A 19493-nucleotide genomic window follows, 5' to 3' on the forward strand; every position below is an offset into this window, starting at 1 on the left:
GTCTTTTTAAAACAGAAGGATCACGTGTTTTTCCATGTAAGAAGCTGGGTCTATCCACCTGGAGGTCTGGACCCATAAATTGATAATTTTTCCCACTTCCACTGGATTTGCTCTTTAGAGCATCTCCAATGCTAGGGGTGAAGGTCTTAAAAAGACATGACACATAGGATTTAGCAATTTTCTAGCCAAGGTCAAGGTAAAAACATGACATGGATAGGGCTGCACAACGGGTAGGGTGGATAGGATATGGCCTATTTCGCCACCCTACCCGCTGACTGGCGGGTAAGAAATTTTTTACCCGCCACCCTACCCGCCACTAAACGGATAAGGTCCTACCCGACCCATTAATTGGCGGGTCGGGTAGGATAGGGTGGCGGGTATAACCGTTTTTTTTTTCTTTCTTTTTTAATTTTCTATATTCTGGATTTTCTGGTTACTAGTTACTACCTTGACTGTGTATACAAAAAATGCTTCCCAAAAAATAAAAATGAAATCTTGCAACAACACAGCAAATAAAAGCCATCCTATCTAAATATGTACCCAATGGTACTGCCAATCTAACTAGGGAAAAATGAACAAACAAAAGCATCATGCCTTCACAATGGTTACACTTCTCCCATTTAATACCATCTTCATCAAAACTCGTCGTAAAATGCCCCCATACCCAAGATATCCTCTTCCGCTTCTTACTTTCTCTGACCTCAAGTTGAGAAGATGGTGGAGGTGGAGGTGGAGGTGGCGGAGGTGCAACAGTACTGGCCCTTCGTTGCACAAATTGAGATGCATCTTGAGAGGGAATATGAGGTCTCGTTGACATCTCTTCTATACCCGAGCATTTTCGTGGGTTTTATAGTGACTCTGCTAGTAGCTGTGCAAGTTGGGAGGCACTGACAGTGGGTCGTGACACTAAATGGCGAAGGATCAATGTGGCTCCAAACAAGAACAACTTGATAAAAATTAATGAGGTGGTGCCTCCAAGTAGTTCTGGAGTGCATGCAAATGGTACCATCTATTGGACAAACAAGCTGATGAGCTGCGAGGATATTTTTAGGGATTATGTTCCTACTGATCCCGACGTCATAATTGCATTCGATGTTGGAAGTGAGAAGTTCAGGGTCATCCCAATTCCTAGTTTCATCCTGGACGAGCCTCGTGAAACAGTACTAGAAGAACAACGGAGGCAACACTAGGTCATTTCAAGAAAACAAAGAAACCCATAATTCATGTAAAAATAAGGAACCCTAATTTAATTTCCCTAAAACAAATTAAGAAAACATGCAATCATGGTCATTACGACCTATCCAAGTTATAAATTGAAAAAATGAAATCAATCTACAACACCTTGATCAAATAACTAACCAATTGAATTAAGGGCAGAAGAAATTTGTAAAAACAAAACCACTAAGGGTATCTCGCACCCAAAATTGACAAACCCCAAAGATAAAGTTTAGCTGTAAGCCTGAAACTCTTGTGTTTGGAGGTAAAAAATATACTAGATGGAAATGGTTACTTTAGATTTTTACTGATACATACGTTTTGATTTCGGTTAGGACGATGAATGAATTGTGACAGTGAGTTTCGATCTTCGATATGAGAGTGAGGTTCCTCTTCGATTTCTAACTTTGATTTCTAGTTATTGAGAAACAAACTGGATTTTCAATTTAGGGTTCTGGGAGTTTCTGTGTAGAGAGGAGAAGTATGAAGAGATGAAACGAAAATGAATTTAGTTTTTAGGTTGAGTTGATTAATAAAAAACCAACGACAAAGATGATCAATAATAGAAAGATCAACGGCTACTAACGATTGTTAGATAAATAGGCGGGTAGGCGGGTAGGGTAGGATAATTTCGAGCTTTACCCGTCACCCTACCCATCTAACGGCGGTTAAGAAAATCTTTATCCGTTACCCTACCCGCCAAATAGTGGGTAGGATACGATACGGTTAAAACACTGGCGGATAGGGTAGGATTGGCGGATATGGGTAGGGTATGTGCACCCCTAGACATGGATGCCATCTCATAAGAAAGGGTAAAAGAGAAAGTCATATCTTTACCTTCTCCATGACCCAAGGTCTTTTGACACATAATCAATTCTTTATTCCGAAATTAATTTGTCTCTAAGTTTTAGAGTAGTAATATCTTGGTATTGGAAATGAAGTTTTAGGTACAAAATATAATTTTCATTTTTTCTTTAGCCCCATAGAAATGACCCACAATAAAAAGGTATTAATAGGACCTCCACCTAAGATTACCTTCACCCCTAGCATTGGAGATGCTCTTAGTGGACAACTTAACGACCCTCCAACCCAGGACCCGTTTCGTGTGTGTTTTGTTCTTTCTCAAGCACTATACAGTTACAGCGTTATTCAAATTCAATTAGGTTCTTCCCGGTTCAAAGTTCACATCGTAATCACCGGTCCTTTGATTCTAATTGCAGCAACTAACCTTTGATTTTCTTAATCAAGACGCACTCGAGTATGGTCATACAAACACAGGTACTTCTTTCTCTCGTTGTAGTTAGGGTTTCAGCCTTCCTGAAAATGATTACAGGCAAGAAATTTGCAGCAACTGAAAAATATCAATATGGGCATTTTCTTTAACTGATTTTGTGGCAGAAGTGATCTGGTAGAGTAGTTTGCATTCAAACTAGGATTCTTATACTGATAAATTAGTAAATTGAGTAATTTGTCTGAATTGGCATTTGCTTGTTGATGCTGTAAAAACATAGGTTAAGTCTGTTTTAAATGAGATTGAAGAGGAGGAGCAAAGGGTCCAGCAGCTGGAGGAGGAGTTAAATAATGTCCAAAAATCAACGGAGATGTTGCGTGCGAGTTTGAATGAACAGGTTAGTAGTTTATAGTTGGAGAAAAGTTTCTGGTTGGCCAATTTAGACTCAACATTGTGCATTAATTCTTTGTTTAGTTCTTTATGGGCCTATTTCATGTTGCAGATTCAAAAGAAGGCTACTATTGAGAATGGGATGCAACGTCTGCGGGAAAATATCAATGAAGAAAATGGTAATATTGATGTCGTGCAGAGGGTGAAAGTGCTACTGGAATCTGTGGAGGTGCATTCTCTATTCTACGTTTACATGGAATCCTTTGTCAATATGTTTTGACTTAATTGCTTTCATGACTGCCAATTTAATATCAAATATTCCCTCTGATGCTGGAAAAGAGATACTATCACTTTTTCATTTTAGCCTAAAAATAGGCCAAATTGAAAAAGTGATAATATCTCTTTTCCAAAAAACGGAGGAAGTATAGCCAACATCAGAAAAAGAACGTATTACTTTCAGAACATCCCCTTGAACTATGCGTACATATAATAAGTTGTGGATATTCACCTAGGAACAATAGCCCATGGCCTTATGCATGTTACCTACCTATGTCTACAGATAGTGTTAAGTATGTGGGCGTCTGAATCACTATTTGGGTGCGAGTGGACTTGATCAGTGTATAGAATGGATTAGCTAGGCTGTGATTTCCCATGTGGGAAAAGTCTCACCAGGAGTCAGTGTATAACTGATATCTAAGTTGTTGAATGTAAAAATGAGGGTGTCTTCTATATGATTTTCGCAGTGTATTTCAAGGCACTTATGGTGAAATTTGTATGCAAGTAAATGCTTTAAAGATTCTGCATGGAGTGTAAGATAATTTTGACAGATAATCTTCTATCTTTGTGCTTAATGAGCTTAGAGGAGTGATTGTATGTTCACATCAGCATTTGTTTACAACAACAAGTGGTAGCTAACTAGCTATTGTTTCCATGTGAGCTTCATGATAATGTTTGATGGTTCATTTCCATTGTTTTTGTCTTTGGAGATGATGGCTGCTTGTCTTTGTATATGTGCTTTAAGTTGATGGCTGCTTGTTTTCGTTTAAGCTACGTGATTGTATTTTGTGGTGTTCACTTTATATGGATCATTTTTTTACTTCTTGCTTTTTCATATGAAGATTACAAAGAATCATTATGTTCGTATAACGTTTTGGGTATCATGTGAGGTAGGCAAGACATGCTATTCATTTTCTGTAAGGAATTCAAAGAGTGAAAATGTTTTACAGGCTCTTGAAAAGCAAGAAGGCGAACTCAGGACTTCTTGCGAACAAAAGCGTTCCAATTTGCAAGCCGAGGTCAATGAACTGGAAAGGATATCCAACAGTGAGGAAATCAATAGCCACTCTGGTGATCTCCAATCCTTCCGTGGTCTAGGAGAAAACTGGCAATCTGCAAAGACTGTATGTAAATATGTCTATTCCTGTTGCTATGTTGTAAATAAAAGTCGTAGCCATTAGCCATGCCCTTATATATGATATGTTCATTTGTATAGTTGTATCTTCCAGGTTATGTTGATGTTTAGTAATTTTCTCACTGAATAAAAATGGTTACAATTTTGGCTGCCTAGGAATTGGCTGCTAAACTAAGGGCTGTACTATCATTGAAGCGACGCCTTGATGATCAGCCATCCCCGTCAGAACTAATTCAGTACGTTGATCCTTCCTTTTTAGAATTTGCAGATCATATTATTTCTCTCTCTCTCTCTCTCTTTTTTTCTTTTTCTTTTTTTCCTTTCGGTTACAAGAACTTGTGTGGTTGATTCCTTGTTAACCAAGTTTCAGTAAATGTTTTTGCATGGCATAGTGTAGAAGTGGAATTTGGAGGGGGTGGAATGAGTATACTTGATAATTCAATTGCAATTTGTATGTACTTCTAGGAAGATGAGTGGTCTGATTTTGCGAAATCCATACATATTTCTAGAAGAGCAATTTGAAGATATCACTTAGATGTTCAAGCAGATAAACCTGTGCTTAAATGAGCATTGCGTATCTTACGATGTCCAGATATTATTTGTGCGGCAGGGTCTTCCCTGCCCAATAAGCCACAGAGGTTCCTTTAGCTATTTTAAAGACCAAATATCGGGTCGAACCTACATGTATATGACTCACCAACATGGCAGCATCTATTGTCTTTCCACTCAACAGTGTCTAGAACCGTATCTGCTATTGAGACATATTTCTGCCAGTCTCCATTCTGATTCTAGCAATTTGGTTTTTGTCTGTGGAACTTGCATGAAAATATTCGCAACTCCTGGCATGTGTCATTGCGGGTTTTTGCTATGTGACAACAAACTGTTTTAATCCTTTTTGTGATGTTGACCACATAGGATATCAAAAAAAAAAGAAATCATTGGTTTTGTCAATTCCTACATAACCACATAATATCACAAGGTATAAGCAAATAACCACACTTCACGCATTGCACTTTTAAATGTGTAGTTTTCATTTAGAGGTGTGATAATAATAATCATCAGTTCTGGAAAAAGATAATGTAAGATAAGAGATCCATTTCAGCTAAATGTATATTCTCCTAAAAAATTTGTATATTCAGGTATGAACGGAGGTTTTCGGAATTGTATGTTCAAATACAGGTATGGAAATGCATTTCAGTCTCTTTGAGTACTACCGACTGCGGTACCTAGTCAGAATCATTTTGAATTTATAAGTGTTTGTTTTTGCTCATCTACAGGAAAAGCATCAACAAACTCGTCAATATTATGCTACTTATAACGCTCTTTTGGAGATAAAGGAATTAGTACAGAAGGAAACATCCTTATTAAACTCCATAAGTTCACAGGTTCGCTTGCAATATTTCTGTTATGCTAAACCTTGGTGCAGGAGAGCATCTAATATATGTACCTTTGTCTGGTTTGAACTTTGTCATGCAAGTGACATACTTATAATGCTTCCCGTATGCATCTTGATCTTTGAGTTTAGTCATTAAAAGCCGAAGTTTCACATTCAGTGCAGTCTATTCTTTTGATGGTTGTCTCTGCTTGCACCTTGCACATGCAATACCATTGAAAGTGTGCCTAAAGTTACATATTTAAACTTAGTGATATGCCTGGATTGTTATCTTACAACTCTGTCCTATTTTGCTTTGGGCGTCCGTAGTTATAATCTCATATGTATATCCTTTAACCCCGATGTTGAGTAACATAAATTACCAACCCAGACACAATCTTAGGATCTAAAAGACTATGACACTGCAGCATGCTTCCATCTGTTTTGAAGCAACTGTCACCAGTCCAGACGGCCAGCAGCCCAGATAACTTTCCCAGTCGACGTAATTTGGTATTGCGAACAGAGCTGTATGTATATGTGAACTGGTTGCTTCTGTTCAGATGGGAGACCTATGCAAATGTATTGATACATGAGGGAAACAGAATTTATATTTATTTCATAACATGTGAAGTGAAGTGCTGTATTACCCAAAATTTTTTTTGATAACACATGAAGTGCTGGAAAGATAACTATTTCACAGAAACACTAGGAATATTGAAAATTTATTTATAAATTGTTGTCAATGATCTAACCCCATATTATTTCAAGTACATGTTTTAAAAGTCTAGTGTGTTACATTTCAGTGGTGCAGAAGATATCTACCTGATAAACATTTTCATATCATTTGGTTGGTAAATTATTAGCAGTCTCTGTAAGCATCTCTCCTTGTTCTGTAGTAGACACTAAAACTTTGTTTGATTTTATGATATCAATTTGCTACAAGTCTCAAATTGATGTCTAAACTACAAACTACGCACTTTTCTTATGAGTTTCATACATCCTATCTTAATGTGGGTACTTCATTTCAAGGTTTGTGATTAGAGCTATTTCTTGTGCACAAAAATATTATTTTCCTTTGACTCAATCATGACTTTTTACTTATGTTTGTCTCTAGTTTCAAGATGCGATGACCAGTACAGCAGGTCGTGCAAAACTTATTGGCTCCATGGAGGCAGTGTTAAAGGGAACCCAACAGGTAAATATGCCTCCTATCACATGTTAGTTAATTGCTAAAGTTCGCTTTTCTGGGAAAAGAAAGAGAACTATTCAGCCCATTTATCCATGAAAAGCTTAAATCTTTGTAGCAAAGAAAGATATTTTTTTAACTGGTAGTTAAAGGACCATGCTTCCCTCTTTTTCCATTTGTCTGATGCAGTCAGATTAGCATGGGAACCTGAAAAAGCCCATTAAAGTTTTCTTTCTCGTAGTCATCTATAGATTCTTTTTGACAGTACTCCTTCCAGTTTGAAAATTAAGCAGTTCTTGTGTCATTAATTTGGGCTAGACTTTGATTATGTGGACAATCAATATATAAAAGGAACTGACATGATCAGAAACTGCTTTAGCAATAGGCAACAGCAGCAGTTTTAACCGTTTAACTTCACTGGAAGTTGTACTTGCTTCCAAACTTAAGTTAGTCATAGGTGAACCCACCACTGTATCTGTTGCATGTGGGAGTCGCTGACAGAACCTTAATGAGCATAGTGAAGATTTGATATGCACCGAGAACTGTTTGGAATGGGTGGTCCAAAAACCCCAGTGACTATCACAGATCATGTGATGAAGCAGTATCAATAGCTTGTTAAGTCTGATGGCAATATGAAACTGGATGTTTAAAGATGATTAATATCAGTGTTTGAACCTCAACCAGTTGGTGTATATGAATACATGATGTCTGGAATGAACGTACTACCTGATGATCAAGTTAACCAGCAGACACATAGGACTGCCATCAGATAGTCACATGGGTTTTTGTTTATTGCTTTTACCTGTCCTGTGCTAAAAGTATTTAAGTACACAAACATGTAAGTTTGTCTGTGAAAAATGGGGTAAATAGTGCATGGATCCACCACTAGTGAGGTGTCTCCTTCTCAGGGTAAAGCATCTTTATATCCAACAGTTTTTTTTTGTCTTTTCGACTAAGGTAGTTGGTATCACCACATGAAATATCAGTCTTACGCTACCAAAAAAAATATATCTGTTTCTCCTCGCGTCTCTTGGTGATTGGGGGTTTTCAAATTGTGGCACGAGTATCATCACTTAGTGACGTTCAGTCACCTATAAGTGAATGCAACATTATAATTGGTGCAGTTGGGAGAAAAATGTATCTGTTTCTCTCCATGTCTCTTGGTGATTGGGGATTTTCAGATTGTAGCACGAATATCATCACATTTTGGTGACATTCAGCCACATATAAGTGAATGCAACGTTATAATTGGTGCAGTAAAAGAAAAATGAGACAGTGTGCTTGGCTGGGTTTATCCACATGGCTCCCTCTGGGATCAACTGCCTCTTAAGTTTTCGGGCTATCCCTCAGTAAACTGATTCAGTTTGTACACCAATTTGATGAAGCAACACTTCAGTCTCTTAAATGTTAAAAAATGTGTTTAATGTCCTAGTAAACAAACTCGATTGAGATCTATTTTGAAAAAAAAATCATCCATCTCAACATACTGCAGTTCAAATTACAGTACACTGAATCTTCCCCACCCCACTTACCCCATGCACCCTCTCTTCTGATTCTTTCTTCAACTAACCTTGGACAAGTAGTCTTTTTTCATGTGCGTTAAATGACATTTACCACAACCAGGGTTTTAGTACTTAAATCATGTTCCTAGATGGATCACACATCTAGTCATGTCTTGGCTGAGATGGATATCGCAGTTCGTGTTTTTGTTCCCGTGATTACATAATTTAGATTTTTGTCTAAAGCTATAAACTGTTATAACTTGTAATGCATTGGTCATTATAGAGATTTGTGAGTTTTCCTCAGAATTTTCCTTCATGTCTCTCATGATGCTGGAAATTCGTTTTCTTGCAGAAGCTAGGAAAGGTGCAGCTTGGTCTGCAAGAAGAACAGAGAAAATGTGATGTCTTCAAGGAGGAGAATGCTGCATCAGTAGTGGAGCAAAGGCGATGTTCTTCCATTTTGAAGGCTTTCCAGGTGAGCTTCAATACATTTCCCAAACCTAATTACTGTTATAGATATTTTTGGCAATTTATATATATATATAATAAAAGCTCAGGGAATATTGCTATTGGTAACTTTGGATAGTACTGAGAGTATGACAAGTAAATGACGAAATTCCTAGTAAATGTTATTACAAAGGACTTGGGGAATTTGGTAACTTAAAGTAAATTAGAAAACTAAAAAGACCATTCTTTGTTATATATCTACTTAAATGAGGAATAATGGAAGAAGAATTTTAACTGCTTAAAGTGTCTCTCCACTATATTTAGGTCTTTATTTCCGAAGTGATTGATGTGCGGAAAATGGACAGAAATATTATATGTTTATGGTCTTGGCATTGTCTTCAATAGGACAGACTGATTATGATTATACAAACTCAAAAGTTTAGAAGTACTTTCTGCTAAAACGATAGGATACAAGAAAATAATTTCAGCCATTGCCAGGTCTCTTTGCCTCCTCAAGGGACAGGAGGTGGTTCTCACTTAGAAAACTTACCAACTATTATATTTGTCCATGGCTCCATGCCATTGCCAGGGCAAGTTTTTTTTATTTTGGTATCATATTTTATTGTTTTAGTTGCTTTTCTTTTCGGGTTCTCTGTAGAGTTTCTAAAAACGGTCACAATTATCAGGGGGAATGCACAAAGAACGAGAAACTTCGGAGGCAAACTTCTGCATAGAGTAACCAAACACTCGTGTGCAAGCTTTTTCAAGCTTCTAATAGTTGACTTAAGTTGACTTAGCTGACTGAATTTACAATAAATAGTTTGGTTTTTGAAATTTTATTAGCTCAAAAATGTAATGCTTTCCCTTGGTTAAGGTTATTTCTTTACTGTCCTTGCTCCACTACTTTGTAGATTTCTTGAAAACTTCAGCTGTAAATGTAAACTCAAACCCTGAAAAGCATATAGAACATTCTTCTATGTTATTTGAATTGCAAAATTGTTATGGATAGCATGGGCCATTCTTGTTTTGAATCTTCTATTTTTATGGTCGGGCATGTTATTTGTCTTGGATGCTTTCACATGTCTTCTTTTTCGTTTACGGTTAGTTTGTACATATCACAAAGAAGATAAATAAAAACAAACAAACTGGAAACAGTAAAACTGGTTCTTCCCTTCGCGAAGGCATGGTTCTCATGCTATATTATTGATGACCATGTGGGGTCAGATTCAGCTTACTGGGGTTTGCTGAACATCGAAAAGATCGCCAGTTCTGTCTTCACAGGTTAGTCCCAAAATAGCTTTGAATTCAAGAGTAGTGATAACAGGTTTCTGTCGAATTATTGATTAACTTGTCATTCTTTAATTGTAATTATTGGGTTTCTTCTGTTTTTGTTAACAGGATTGATCCAGTGAGTTAAAATCCGTTTATTGCAAGATTGTCTTATTCATTGGAGGGGAATCTTCCTTCATATCCGGGGCAATAAGATGTCGGTTTATGTGTCTGCTACTTGAAGTTTCAATTTGATATCTTCTTTGTCATTTTGTTATACACAAGGACAAGGTAACAATAGAGACTCATTTCTTTGCATCTGTTTTTACATGATTTTATCTAACTTTTATCTGCTTTGGCCTTTCTTGTAGGAACTAATGCCCTACAAGCATCCAAGCTGACATGATCAACCAATCAGAAAAATGAGAAGCGGTAAAAACGTTGTCCACTAGCCGACTTTCACCCTATTGTGATCCTTTGCATCGATGATTCCATTCAGAGGCGCACAGAGACGAACAGAAGAGAGAGCTTTGTTGAAATGCTTTGCCTTTGTGCCAAGGTACTCGCTCCAAGTAACTGAACGGTATAGAGGTGGGTTATTAAGGTTTACTAGTTTGGAAAGAGGTGAAATTTGAACATGCATGGGTGGGCCATAAAGGTAAGCAACGGACAGGCGATGGCATTTACGGTTAACAACAGCACGATGAAGAACACTTGGGTATCGGCCGTTTGAAAGAATGTGAATGAGATCTCCAATATTAACAACTAATGCACCGCTGATTGGAGGTACAGTAATCCATTTTCCACCATCTCTTGTAACTTGTAGACCACTCGTACTATTTTGGTAGAGAACAGTAAGAAGGGTCGAGTCAGTGTGAGCTGCTAATCCCATGGCTCTGTCAGGGTCGGGGCAGGCTGGGTAGGAGTTCAACTGTAAGGCACCACATGAGTCTTTGAATTTGCCTTCTGGCCCTGCCCATTGCAGATCCTCCTTGTTTATGCCTAATGAGCCAAGCATTAACCACATGAGTCTCCCAGCAAGCAATTTCATCCCTTTCTCATATTCTTCCATTACTTCACTGCACATAGAGATCAAGTTTATTATTAGTTTCAGAAAGACGTAATCACTTCACAGAAAAGCATCATGTGAATCATTTTTATGCAGGCCCACCAGTATGGTGGTGTAACTATTGTAAACTTTAACCCTTGAATAAATAGAGCGATCATGCATGAAAAATTGCAGTTTCTTGTGCGTGCATGGCACGCATGTATGTACAATATGATTAAGGAAGAGCAAAAGGATGGATCAAGTACCAGAAGTTGATATAATCTTGAGGCCAAAGTTTACGAGCATGGTCAACCGCAGAGCCAGCAATGGTGAACCCTTCAGACCACATAAGCTTGGGGAAGAAAGATGATATTCTAGCAACACCATAGCCTGAAATACCATCAGGGGAACGAGCAGCTTTGAGTTTTTGTTGAAGAGGAAGAGAGAACAGCCTTTTCCCTTCAGTTTGAACCTTTTCTAACAGGTCCATTGGAACTCCATGATTAGTAATTTGAAACACCCCCCATGATTCACATGCATGGCTAATCTGCCCTTTCACCGAGCTGATTGGGTCTGAAAGATCGATAACTGGAACCGAGGATTCAACGTCATAGCCATAATCTGCAGGCGATGAATCATCATGGATAGGTGGCCAGGTATAAGAGTCTGGTACTTCTTTTGCTGAATTGAAATCGATGTGGTTTTGATTAAGATGAACTGGATGGTTTATGAAGGCCTCTGAAAGTCTTGCAGGCATTTTTACTACTAGTAGTTTGTTGATCAAACTAAAACGAAGTACTGTAACTGAAACAAAATTGAAAAGCTAAGTTGAATTTGGAAATGAACAGTATTCTTAAGAAGAAGATATCTGTGTTGAGAGTTAAAGCAAGAAGAAGAGAAAATGCTGAATGATGATTGTAGTGAGATGATGATGGGTTTATATAGGGGTGGATAGAGGGAGATACTGTGAAGAGACTGGAGGTAATGGTAGGGTAAGAGGGAGAGTATGCATGTTGTGATGGAGTGGTGTTGGGGAGAGTGTTAGAAACACAAAGACAAGAAATGAAATTTATCGGTTTGTATTGGACAAGAAAGAGTAGGAACCAAAAACAAGTAAAGGACCAACTTGTCCTGTATGATCAAACCAGGGTTCTCCTAGTAGTAGTAGAAAAGTCTAGAGAAAAATAAAATCACTGTTCTTACTCCTTTCTTCATTTTCTCATTTTGTCAAGTTGTTATCATTTATTTGCCTCAATTCAGGTTTGGTGTTTGTTTTTTCTGTTCAATTAGATAGATACTTGATTCCAGGTAATAAGCTGTCCACCAGGATAATTCCTATAAATGTATTTCTGGTGAGTTAAGCTAAACACGCATTCTAAATTTCATCTGCATTATGTCTGTCCACTTAGGGTCTGTTTGGGAGCCTGGAAACGGGATGACATATTTTTTAATAGTGTATCTTAATTTAATTTATGATAACCTTGTTACTGGTTAATTTTAATGTTGTTTGTCTAAAATTCTATCATATTTTAGGCTAGGTTGATCTGTGTTTGTTTGACTTCAGAAATAGGCTAATATAAATACTTATTTTAAGGCAATTACTTACTTTAAAAGGAAAATAACTGTCTAACCCAGGTGAGGATACATGTATCCCAGGCATTTGGAAGAATAGCATAACCTCACTTTTTTAGCTTCCTAAAATCAAGGAAGGTTTAATAATCCTTATCCAAGATTGGATTTGGAGTGAGACAAACACAATTTAACAGTTTTTCACTGGATAACCCAACCTAGGTTGGAATATCCAGGTTACCAAACACAACCTTAGTGGCTGTCAAATTGGCTTCTTGTTGCAACCTTAGTACCTAACCGCGTTTTCTTAGTGTGATTTGTCATCCTCATTTTGTGTTCATACCAATACTTGAAATAATGGGTTCAGGGTTCATTATCTTAACAAGGATACTGATATCTCCATGTTGTCATGTTTTTTGTGCTAGTGAAAAACAATCCATATCAATGTAGAAAATGTACTTTTGGTTTTATTTATGCGTATGAATATATCTTCTCTAACATTCTTACTTGTGAATCTAGGCAAAGACCATGACCTCTAAAAATGACTGTTTTCCCTTTGAGCTTGCTGTACCATCTCTTTTCTTCCTCTCCTCCCTATTGAAATTGGTGACTACTTGTACTGATGCACATGTAGGAGAGACCAAGACTTCCATTCAAAGTAACATACTAAACCGACCATTTTGCCCTCGACTTTTCCTTCTTCACCCTATGGGAATTGGTGAATACTTATCTGGAACCAGATCCAATTCCAATCATGCCAGCTACAGTACAAGCTTCACAGACAAAACCTTTTTGATATTAGAGGAATTTTTGTTGTTTAATTATAGTTTTCTTATGGAAGGCAACTTGATTACTAAATCAAAAGGAGAAGAAAAGGATTTTGAATGGGTCCAGATTCTTCTGAATTGGCAAGCACTGTTAGGGTAATTTGGACATTTCGTGAAGAAATCAAAGGGAGATGAGTGTTTTTTTTTGTGCTTTTGCTTGTATTTTTGGTTGTTTCCATGGAAAGTAGAAAGTTTGTTTTGTTGGTTTGTGGTGATTGACTTGTGCTGCTGTCCCAAACTCTACCTTAAGGGGTCTTTCTTTTTTCTTCAAAATGGCTCCTGTTTTTTTCTTCTTTTTTTCTTCTTTTTTCTAAAACATATATAATATAGGGTCACAAAAATTCTAGGTTGGGGTGCCAAATTGCAAAGCCTCCAATCAATTTGGTTATCCAATCTCTTGGACGGAGTAAAATGATCACTTTGCTGACTTCAGTCAGGCACAGTGCCAATAGAGTCCAAAAATTTTAATTACTTTAACGTTTTCAGAGAAAAATGTGTGGAGCAAGATCAAAGCAATCTGCACCTGTTAAGGGTGCAGCCTTAGACCATCCACAATGATGGTATGTCGAAAGCAATTCTCAAATGTTAAGATTTAGCCAATAATGGGTCAAACAAATTAATTTTTTTGTGAGACTGTTATAAATACTTTCCGTTTTTAATGACGTTGCACAAATACTCTTGAGAGGTAAAAAATATTTTTTTTGGAGTTAATTTATACTAGTTGTATCCATTTCTGAAAACAACTTGTGCTAGTTGCTTCCACTTTTCAAAAGATAGGGGTATTTTCAAAAATTGAATAAGGATATATTTTAAGATACGAATTTTGAGAAGTATTTAAATAATGTTCCTTTTGTTTTTCCATACGAAGTTTACACTCATTATCAAATAAATTTTTAATTTAGTCACCCAAAATTTACATCCGCTTGACTTCAAAATTACTGCAAGCATTTCCAATGGTGAAGTGGTGTGTATCTTATATGTGGCACTTTTTCTACGGGTGAGATCAAAAAATTCCCTTAAATTAGAATGCGAAATTGGGGGATAAAAAAAATAATTGGGGATATAAGAAAAGGACAAAAATTGGATCCAGATATCAATTCGGGGTCACTCCTTATCTAAGTATTTTACGTATTACCTAATCTACCCCTCACTAATCAGGATTAGTGATTAATAATAATTAGTAAAATCATAAGATTTTTGATAAATGATTAGTGTGTGTTTTATTTGAATTTGGGTGAGTGAGGTGAGAGTAGAAGGAGGGAAAAATATATTTTTGAGTGGAAATTTTTTTTGTGAAAATGGAAGATGATTTTGAGGAGAGAATTCAGCTGCTGAATCTTTAGCTCAACTACAACAAGGAGCTAACGACAACAACTCTCAATTGCAACTCTTTGTTGAGCCAACACCCTTGAATGATGATTTTGACGAGTATGGAGAGTTATTTGAAGAAGCTACACAAGAAAGTAAACTTGCACAACATGCAAGCATCCCCAATACACATGTAAAGCTGCTAGGAGGTTGAAAAATCGATTTTTTTCTTTAAACCTGCCATTTTTTCAACTGTAAAACCTAGGTGCCGGCATAGAAATGGTATGAATACCATGCCGACATACTCAATACCGGCATGGTATTCATACTACGACCATGCCGGTAGCGATATCCCCATTTTGAATATTGATCCGGCATAGTATTCTACCAAAAAACTATGCCGGTGCGCAGTTAACTTTTTTACCTACCAAGGAATATACTACTGAATATTCAACCGGCATGGTTTCATTGATAGGTTTTTATGACGGAACTGCATGAAAAACATACATGAAACATTTCCATCTAAAACCAAACATCAGCATGGGAAATTAATAAACATCAACGCCGGAACCCCGTACCGGCGTGGTATCATCAATATCGAGAATGCCGGCAGCGCAACCGGCGTTGTTAAGTTTCACTTTTACAATGCCGGTACCTACCAAAAAACATACATGAATAAATATTTTCCAAAGCTAAATACCGACATTACATATCAATTATTTTTAATGCTGGAAGCGTGTACCGGCTTGGGACAATAAATTACGAGAATGTCGGCACCTTGGCTTCCGGCGTTGCTGTCTAATGAATCTTTTATGCTGGAATATGTTTCAAATTTGGTCTTCAATTTTGGTTAAGTTCGACAATGCCGGAACATTGGTCGAGCATGCCGGTACGGGTTTCCAACATAGTGTTTTAATTTCGTTTGGAACTAATTTTCATTCGATTTTTAGGTGGTGACATATATTGATCCAACAAATGCAAATCCGCTTCATCGGGATACGTCGGAATACTATAAAATACCTCTGGTATGTGACCAAAGAATACTTTTCACCTAGTATCTTGAGTTTCACTAATGGATTGGTAGTAATGAACCTTCTAATGAACGTGAAATTGATCTTATGTAGGGAATAATATATCGAAATGAAGCAATCGCTTGGGCTAAAGAGACGGCTCTTAAGAACATGTGTGTGTTGGTGAGGAATACCGAAGGTTCAAAGAGGCGTTTTGAGATGGCTTGCGAGAGAAGTGGGAAATACAAGGAGAAGAATAGCCACAAGAGAAAGGATTATGTATATCCAAAGAAGACTAATAGGGTATACAAGACTAGTACGAGGAAGAATAATTGCCCGTTTAAGCTTGTATTCCGTTTAAATGACATGAACAATTGGTATTGTGAGGTTTTGTGTGGATGTCATAACCACCGGGATCCGAAAGATTTTTTTGGTCACTCCCTAGTTGAGAAGCTAAAACCTCATGAGTTCGAGGATGTAAAGAGATTGACCAAAGCACTTATCAAACCGAGACAAATTCTCAGAGGCTTCAAGAAAAAGGATGCGTCTAACCTGTCTTCTCTACGTACAATTCATAGCGCACAAGCAACTATTAGAAGGGTGGAATGGGAGGGGAGGTCCGTTATGCAATAATTTGAGAAGATAGCTTGGGATTACAACTACACGCGTATCATTAAAAGAGGGACGGACGAGAAGCCCCTTCAAATATTCATTTCACATCCTTTGCTTTCACAATTGGCAAATACATGTTGTGGTGTTCTTTTGATGGATTGTAAGTACAAGACAAACAAGTACAATATGCCGTTGTTCAACATCGTGGGGAAAACCTCAGACAAGGTAGCATTCACATTGGCTTGGTGTTTGATGGAAAATGAGAGGGACTATAATTATCATTCGGCATTACGACAATTGAAATTATTCTTCCGGGAAAATCAACTTCCGAGGGTCATCGTAACTGATCAAGATGACGCATTAATGAAAGCAATATCCGACGTCTTCTCGGACGCACAAAATTTCCTATGTACATATCATATACGTCAAAATATCATAAAAACTTGTCATGCCTTGTTTAAACCCACTAAGGCGGATATTAAGAAGAGAATGATTGTTCAACTAGAGGATGATGTTCGAAAGAACAAACTATCCCCCGAAGAAGAAGAAGATGAGAGAGGCAAGATAAAGGAGCGAGTGGACAAAAAATATTCGGAAAATCATAAAAAGTGGTTGGAATTTTTAAGAGATTGGGACAAAGTTTATTGGTCTCTTACCCAGGTTATGTACGAAAAGAGATTGGAGAAGTTTATGGCTGGTTGGAATGATGTTTATCCGACCGTCGTCTGGTATTATCGGACTCAATGGTTGGATAAGTTCAAGGAAAAATTTGTGCGTGCATGGAAAAACCGGTATAGACACTTCAAGAATGAAGCAACTAGTGCAGCGGAGTCCGCTCATAGGAGATTTAAAGATCTCATCCAATCTGGTCAAGGCAATATGGTTACGGTCACCGAGGCAATGGAGCAATACTTTAAGGCTGATATCAATAGGATCAAGGAGGCTTTTGAGAACAGCTCAATGGAAAGGATGACTCAATTTCTTCGTTATGGTAAGTTGCTCCAAGGAATATAATTCAACGTCTCTCATTGGGCAATAAAACATATGATGAGACAAATGAAATATGAGAAAAATTACGGAAAATCGGGTGATGTGTGTATTTGTCCCGACATGTCTTCATTGGGGATTCCGTGTCGTCATATGCTTGTGAAGTATGAGGAAGTGATACTTATTGAGGTTATTGATCCGTTTTGGAAGAAACTATCTTTCGACCCTTCCCCTTTGGGAGATCCCGGGCAATCTCCATGGGGTACGAACGAAGCAAAGGAATTCTTCGAAGCTTACTCACGTGGCACATCGGTAAGACGGCAAGTCTTGTTGAGCCAACTAAGGCTAATTACTCGTCCATGGATCGCACAAACAGAAGAGCCAAGAAAGGGAGATCCAATAGGTAGACCACAAACTAAAACGTCAAGGAGAAAACAAAGGGTAGAATTGAAAGAAATGACTCAACGTGAAGAAGAACGCGCGGCAACTAAGAAACGAGATCTAACCGCATGTGAGATTTCGGAACAAAGGTTCGTGGAAGCGCAGGTTCCAAACAAAAGAGGTAGGTCGAGGAAGGAACCGCTATCAAATCAACAATAAACGAATGATTCCGTATCCACGCCAAAATCCAACTCAACGGAGGTTCCAATGAAGAGGGGTAGGCAGCCAAAGGTATCAACATCAAGTTACAAAGAACAACAAGGTGAGCGTTCCGAAGCCATACGCATAGTCGATGTAGCGGAGGTTCCAAGGAAAAGGGGTAGGCCTCCAAAGGTATCAACATCAAGTGACATAGAACAACAAAGTGAGCATTCTGAAGCCATACCCATAGTCGATCTAGCAGAGGTTCCAAGGAAAAGGGGTAGGCCTCCAAAGGTATCAACATCAAGTGACATAGAACAACAAGGTGAGCATTCCGAAGCCATACCCATAATCGATCTAGCGGAGGTTCCAAGGAAAAGGGGTAGGCCTCCAAAAGTATCAACATCAAGTGACATAGAACAACAAGGTGACGAGGCAAAGGTGGTGGCAAACCCAAGTGATAACAAAGTTGATGTAGTTTTAGTTCCAAGGCGAAGGGGTAGGCCTAGGAAGTACGTACTACCATCACATATCGAAGACAGTGCAAGTGTAGAGATTGCAGAGGATGGTTTGGATATAATTAAGTTAGAAAAGGGTAATATGAAAATGTATAAGTATCCCAAAACAGGTAGGACAATTAGAAGTTATCATACCAAGATACAGTCTTACATAGACCAACTTCCTGAGGTTATTCGCGAGTATATTATATATACAGATGATTTCGATGGAGATGGAAATTGTGGCTATCATGTTGTGACAGAACAATTAGGAATCTTTGACATGGCGATTAGTAGAGGTATGACACCATGCCGATATGCTAAAACGAGGATGGCCGAAAAACTTGTGAACAAGAGGAGCTTTTATGAGCAATTGCTCGGTGTAGGCGAGGGGTTTGATGATATGCATGCCCAAGTATTAGGGCCCGAACAAGAGATGAACTTTCTTCCTTCTCAATATTGGATGAGAATGCCGCTTTGTGGGCATCCAGTGGCGGATACATTTAGATGTGTTGTTCATTATTTTACCCCCACCGTAGAAGTAACATTAACCCTAAAGTGGCAAAAATGCGAAGGATCCCTTAAGAAGAGAAGAGTTGTTTTGGCGTTCGTGAACAATAATCATTTCGTTATTCCAAAACTCAAGGACAATTGTCCATTTCCACCTGTTTGTGGGATGGTAAAAAACAAGGATCTAGATCCCAATATCTGGAAGGGATGGATGGCATTGTATGAGGAGAATCACCAATTTTGGGATGCGTTGGCCTTATCAAAGAAACCTCTTCAAGAGGAGGAGATTCAAGTTAATACGTGTGGAGGCGACATGAGTAACCTTTTGTTTTTTTTGGAAGTTTGAATTGTAAATATTGGCATAGTTGTGTTTTATAATTATGACGTCGGAACCATGGTGCCGCCGTAGATTATTGTTTTGAAATCATGCCGGAAATACAGAAAAAACATCCAGAGAAATCAGTAAATTCGCCGGCATAGAAGTTAACATAATAACAGTGTCGGTTTTCTGTGAAAAACA

General features: G+C 37.9%; 2 protein-coding genes across 3 annotated transcripts; one reads left to right on the plus strand and one right to left on the minus strand.

Annotated features, from left to right (window-relative positions):
- The first annotated feature begins 2303 nt into the window (after positions 1-2303).
- LOC113293423 (coiled-coil domain-containing protein 93-like) lies at positions 2304-10021 on the plus strand. Of its 2 annotated transcripts, none has more exons than XM_026542065.1 (10): positions 2304-2493; positions 2727-2843; positions 2949-3065; positions 4063-4236; positions 4404-4483; positions 5387-5426; positions 5525-5632; positions 6734-6814; positions 8660-8782; positions 9979-10021. In XM_026542065.1, the coding sequence occupies exons 1-10, from the start codon at positions 2476-2478 to the stop codon at positions 10000-10002; spliced, it is 882 nt and encodes a 293-aa protein (XP_026397850.1). In that variant the 5' UTR covers positions 2304-2475; the 3' UTR covers positions 10003-10021. The 2 variants fall into 2 exon arrangements, with proteins under 2 accessions (XP_026397850.1, XP_026397849.1); XM_026542064.1 differs by lacking the exon at positions 9979-10021 and adding an exon at positions 9441-9736.
- Positions 10022-10314: 293 nt separating this feature from the next.
- LOC113299687 (gibberellin 3-beta-dioxygenase 1-like) lies at positions 10315-12381 on the minus strand. The gene is made up of 2 exons (XM_026548761.1): positions 11338-12381; positions 10315-11102 (listed from the first exon to the last, which is right to left on the minus strand). The coding sequence occupies exons 1-2, from the start codon at positions 11826-11828 to the stop codon at positions 10472-10474; spliced, it is 1122 nt and encodes a 373-aa protein (XP_026404546.1). The 5' UTR covers positions 11829-12381; the 3' UTR covers positions 10315-10471.
- Positions 12382-19493: the final 7112 nt, after the last annotated feature.

This window comes from Papaver somniferum, chromosome 7 (genome assembly GCF_003573695.1).
Source record: "Papaver somniferum cultivar HN1 chromosome 7, ASM357369v1, whole genome shotgun sequence".
NCBI classification, from domain to species: Eukaryota; Viridiplantae; Streptophyta; class Magnoliopsida; order Ranunculales; family Papaveraceae; genus Papaver; species Papaver somniferum.

Excerpts from the sequence above, each read along its gene's own strand:
- LOC113299687 (XM_026548761.1), bottom strand. The coding sequence starts at position 11,828 with ATGCCTGCAAGACTTTCAGAGGCCTTCATAAACCATCCAGTTCATCTT. Across the intron at positions 11,103-11,337 it reads CAAGATTATATCAACTTCTG|TGAAGTAATGGAAGAATATG; the intron begins GTACTTGATCCA and ends CTCTATGTGCAG.
- LOC113293423 (XM_026542064.1), top strand. Across the intron at positions 5,427-5,524 it reads AATTGTATGTTCAAATACAG|GAAAAGCATCAACAAACTCG; the intron begins GTATGGAAATGC and ends GCTCATCTACAG. Across the intron at positions 8,783-9,440 it reads CCATTTTGAAGGCTTTCCAG|GGGGAATGCACAAAGAACGA; the intron begins GTGAGCTTCAAT and ends CACAATTATCAG.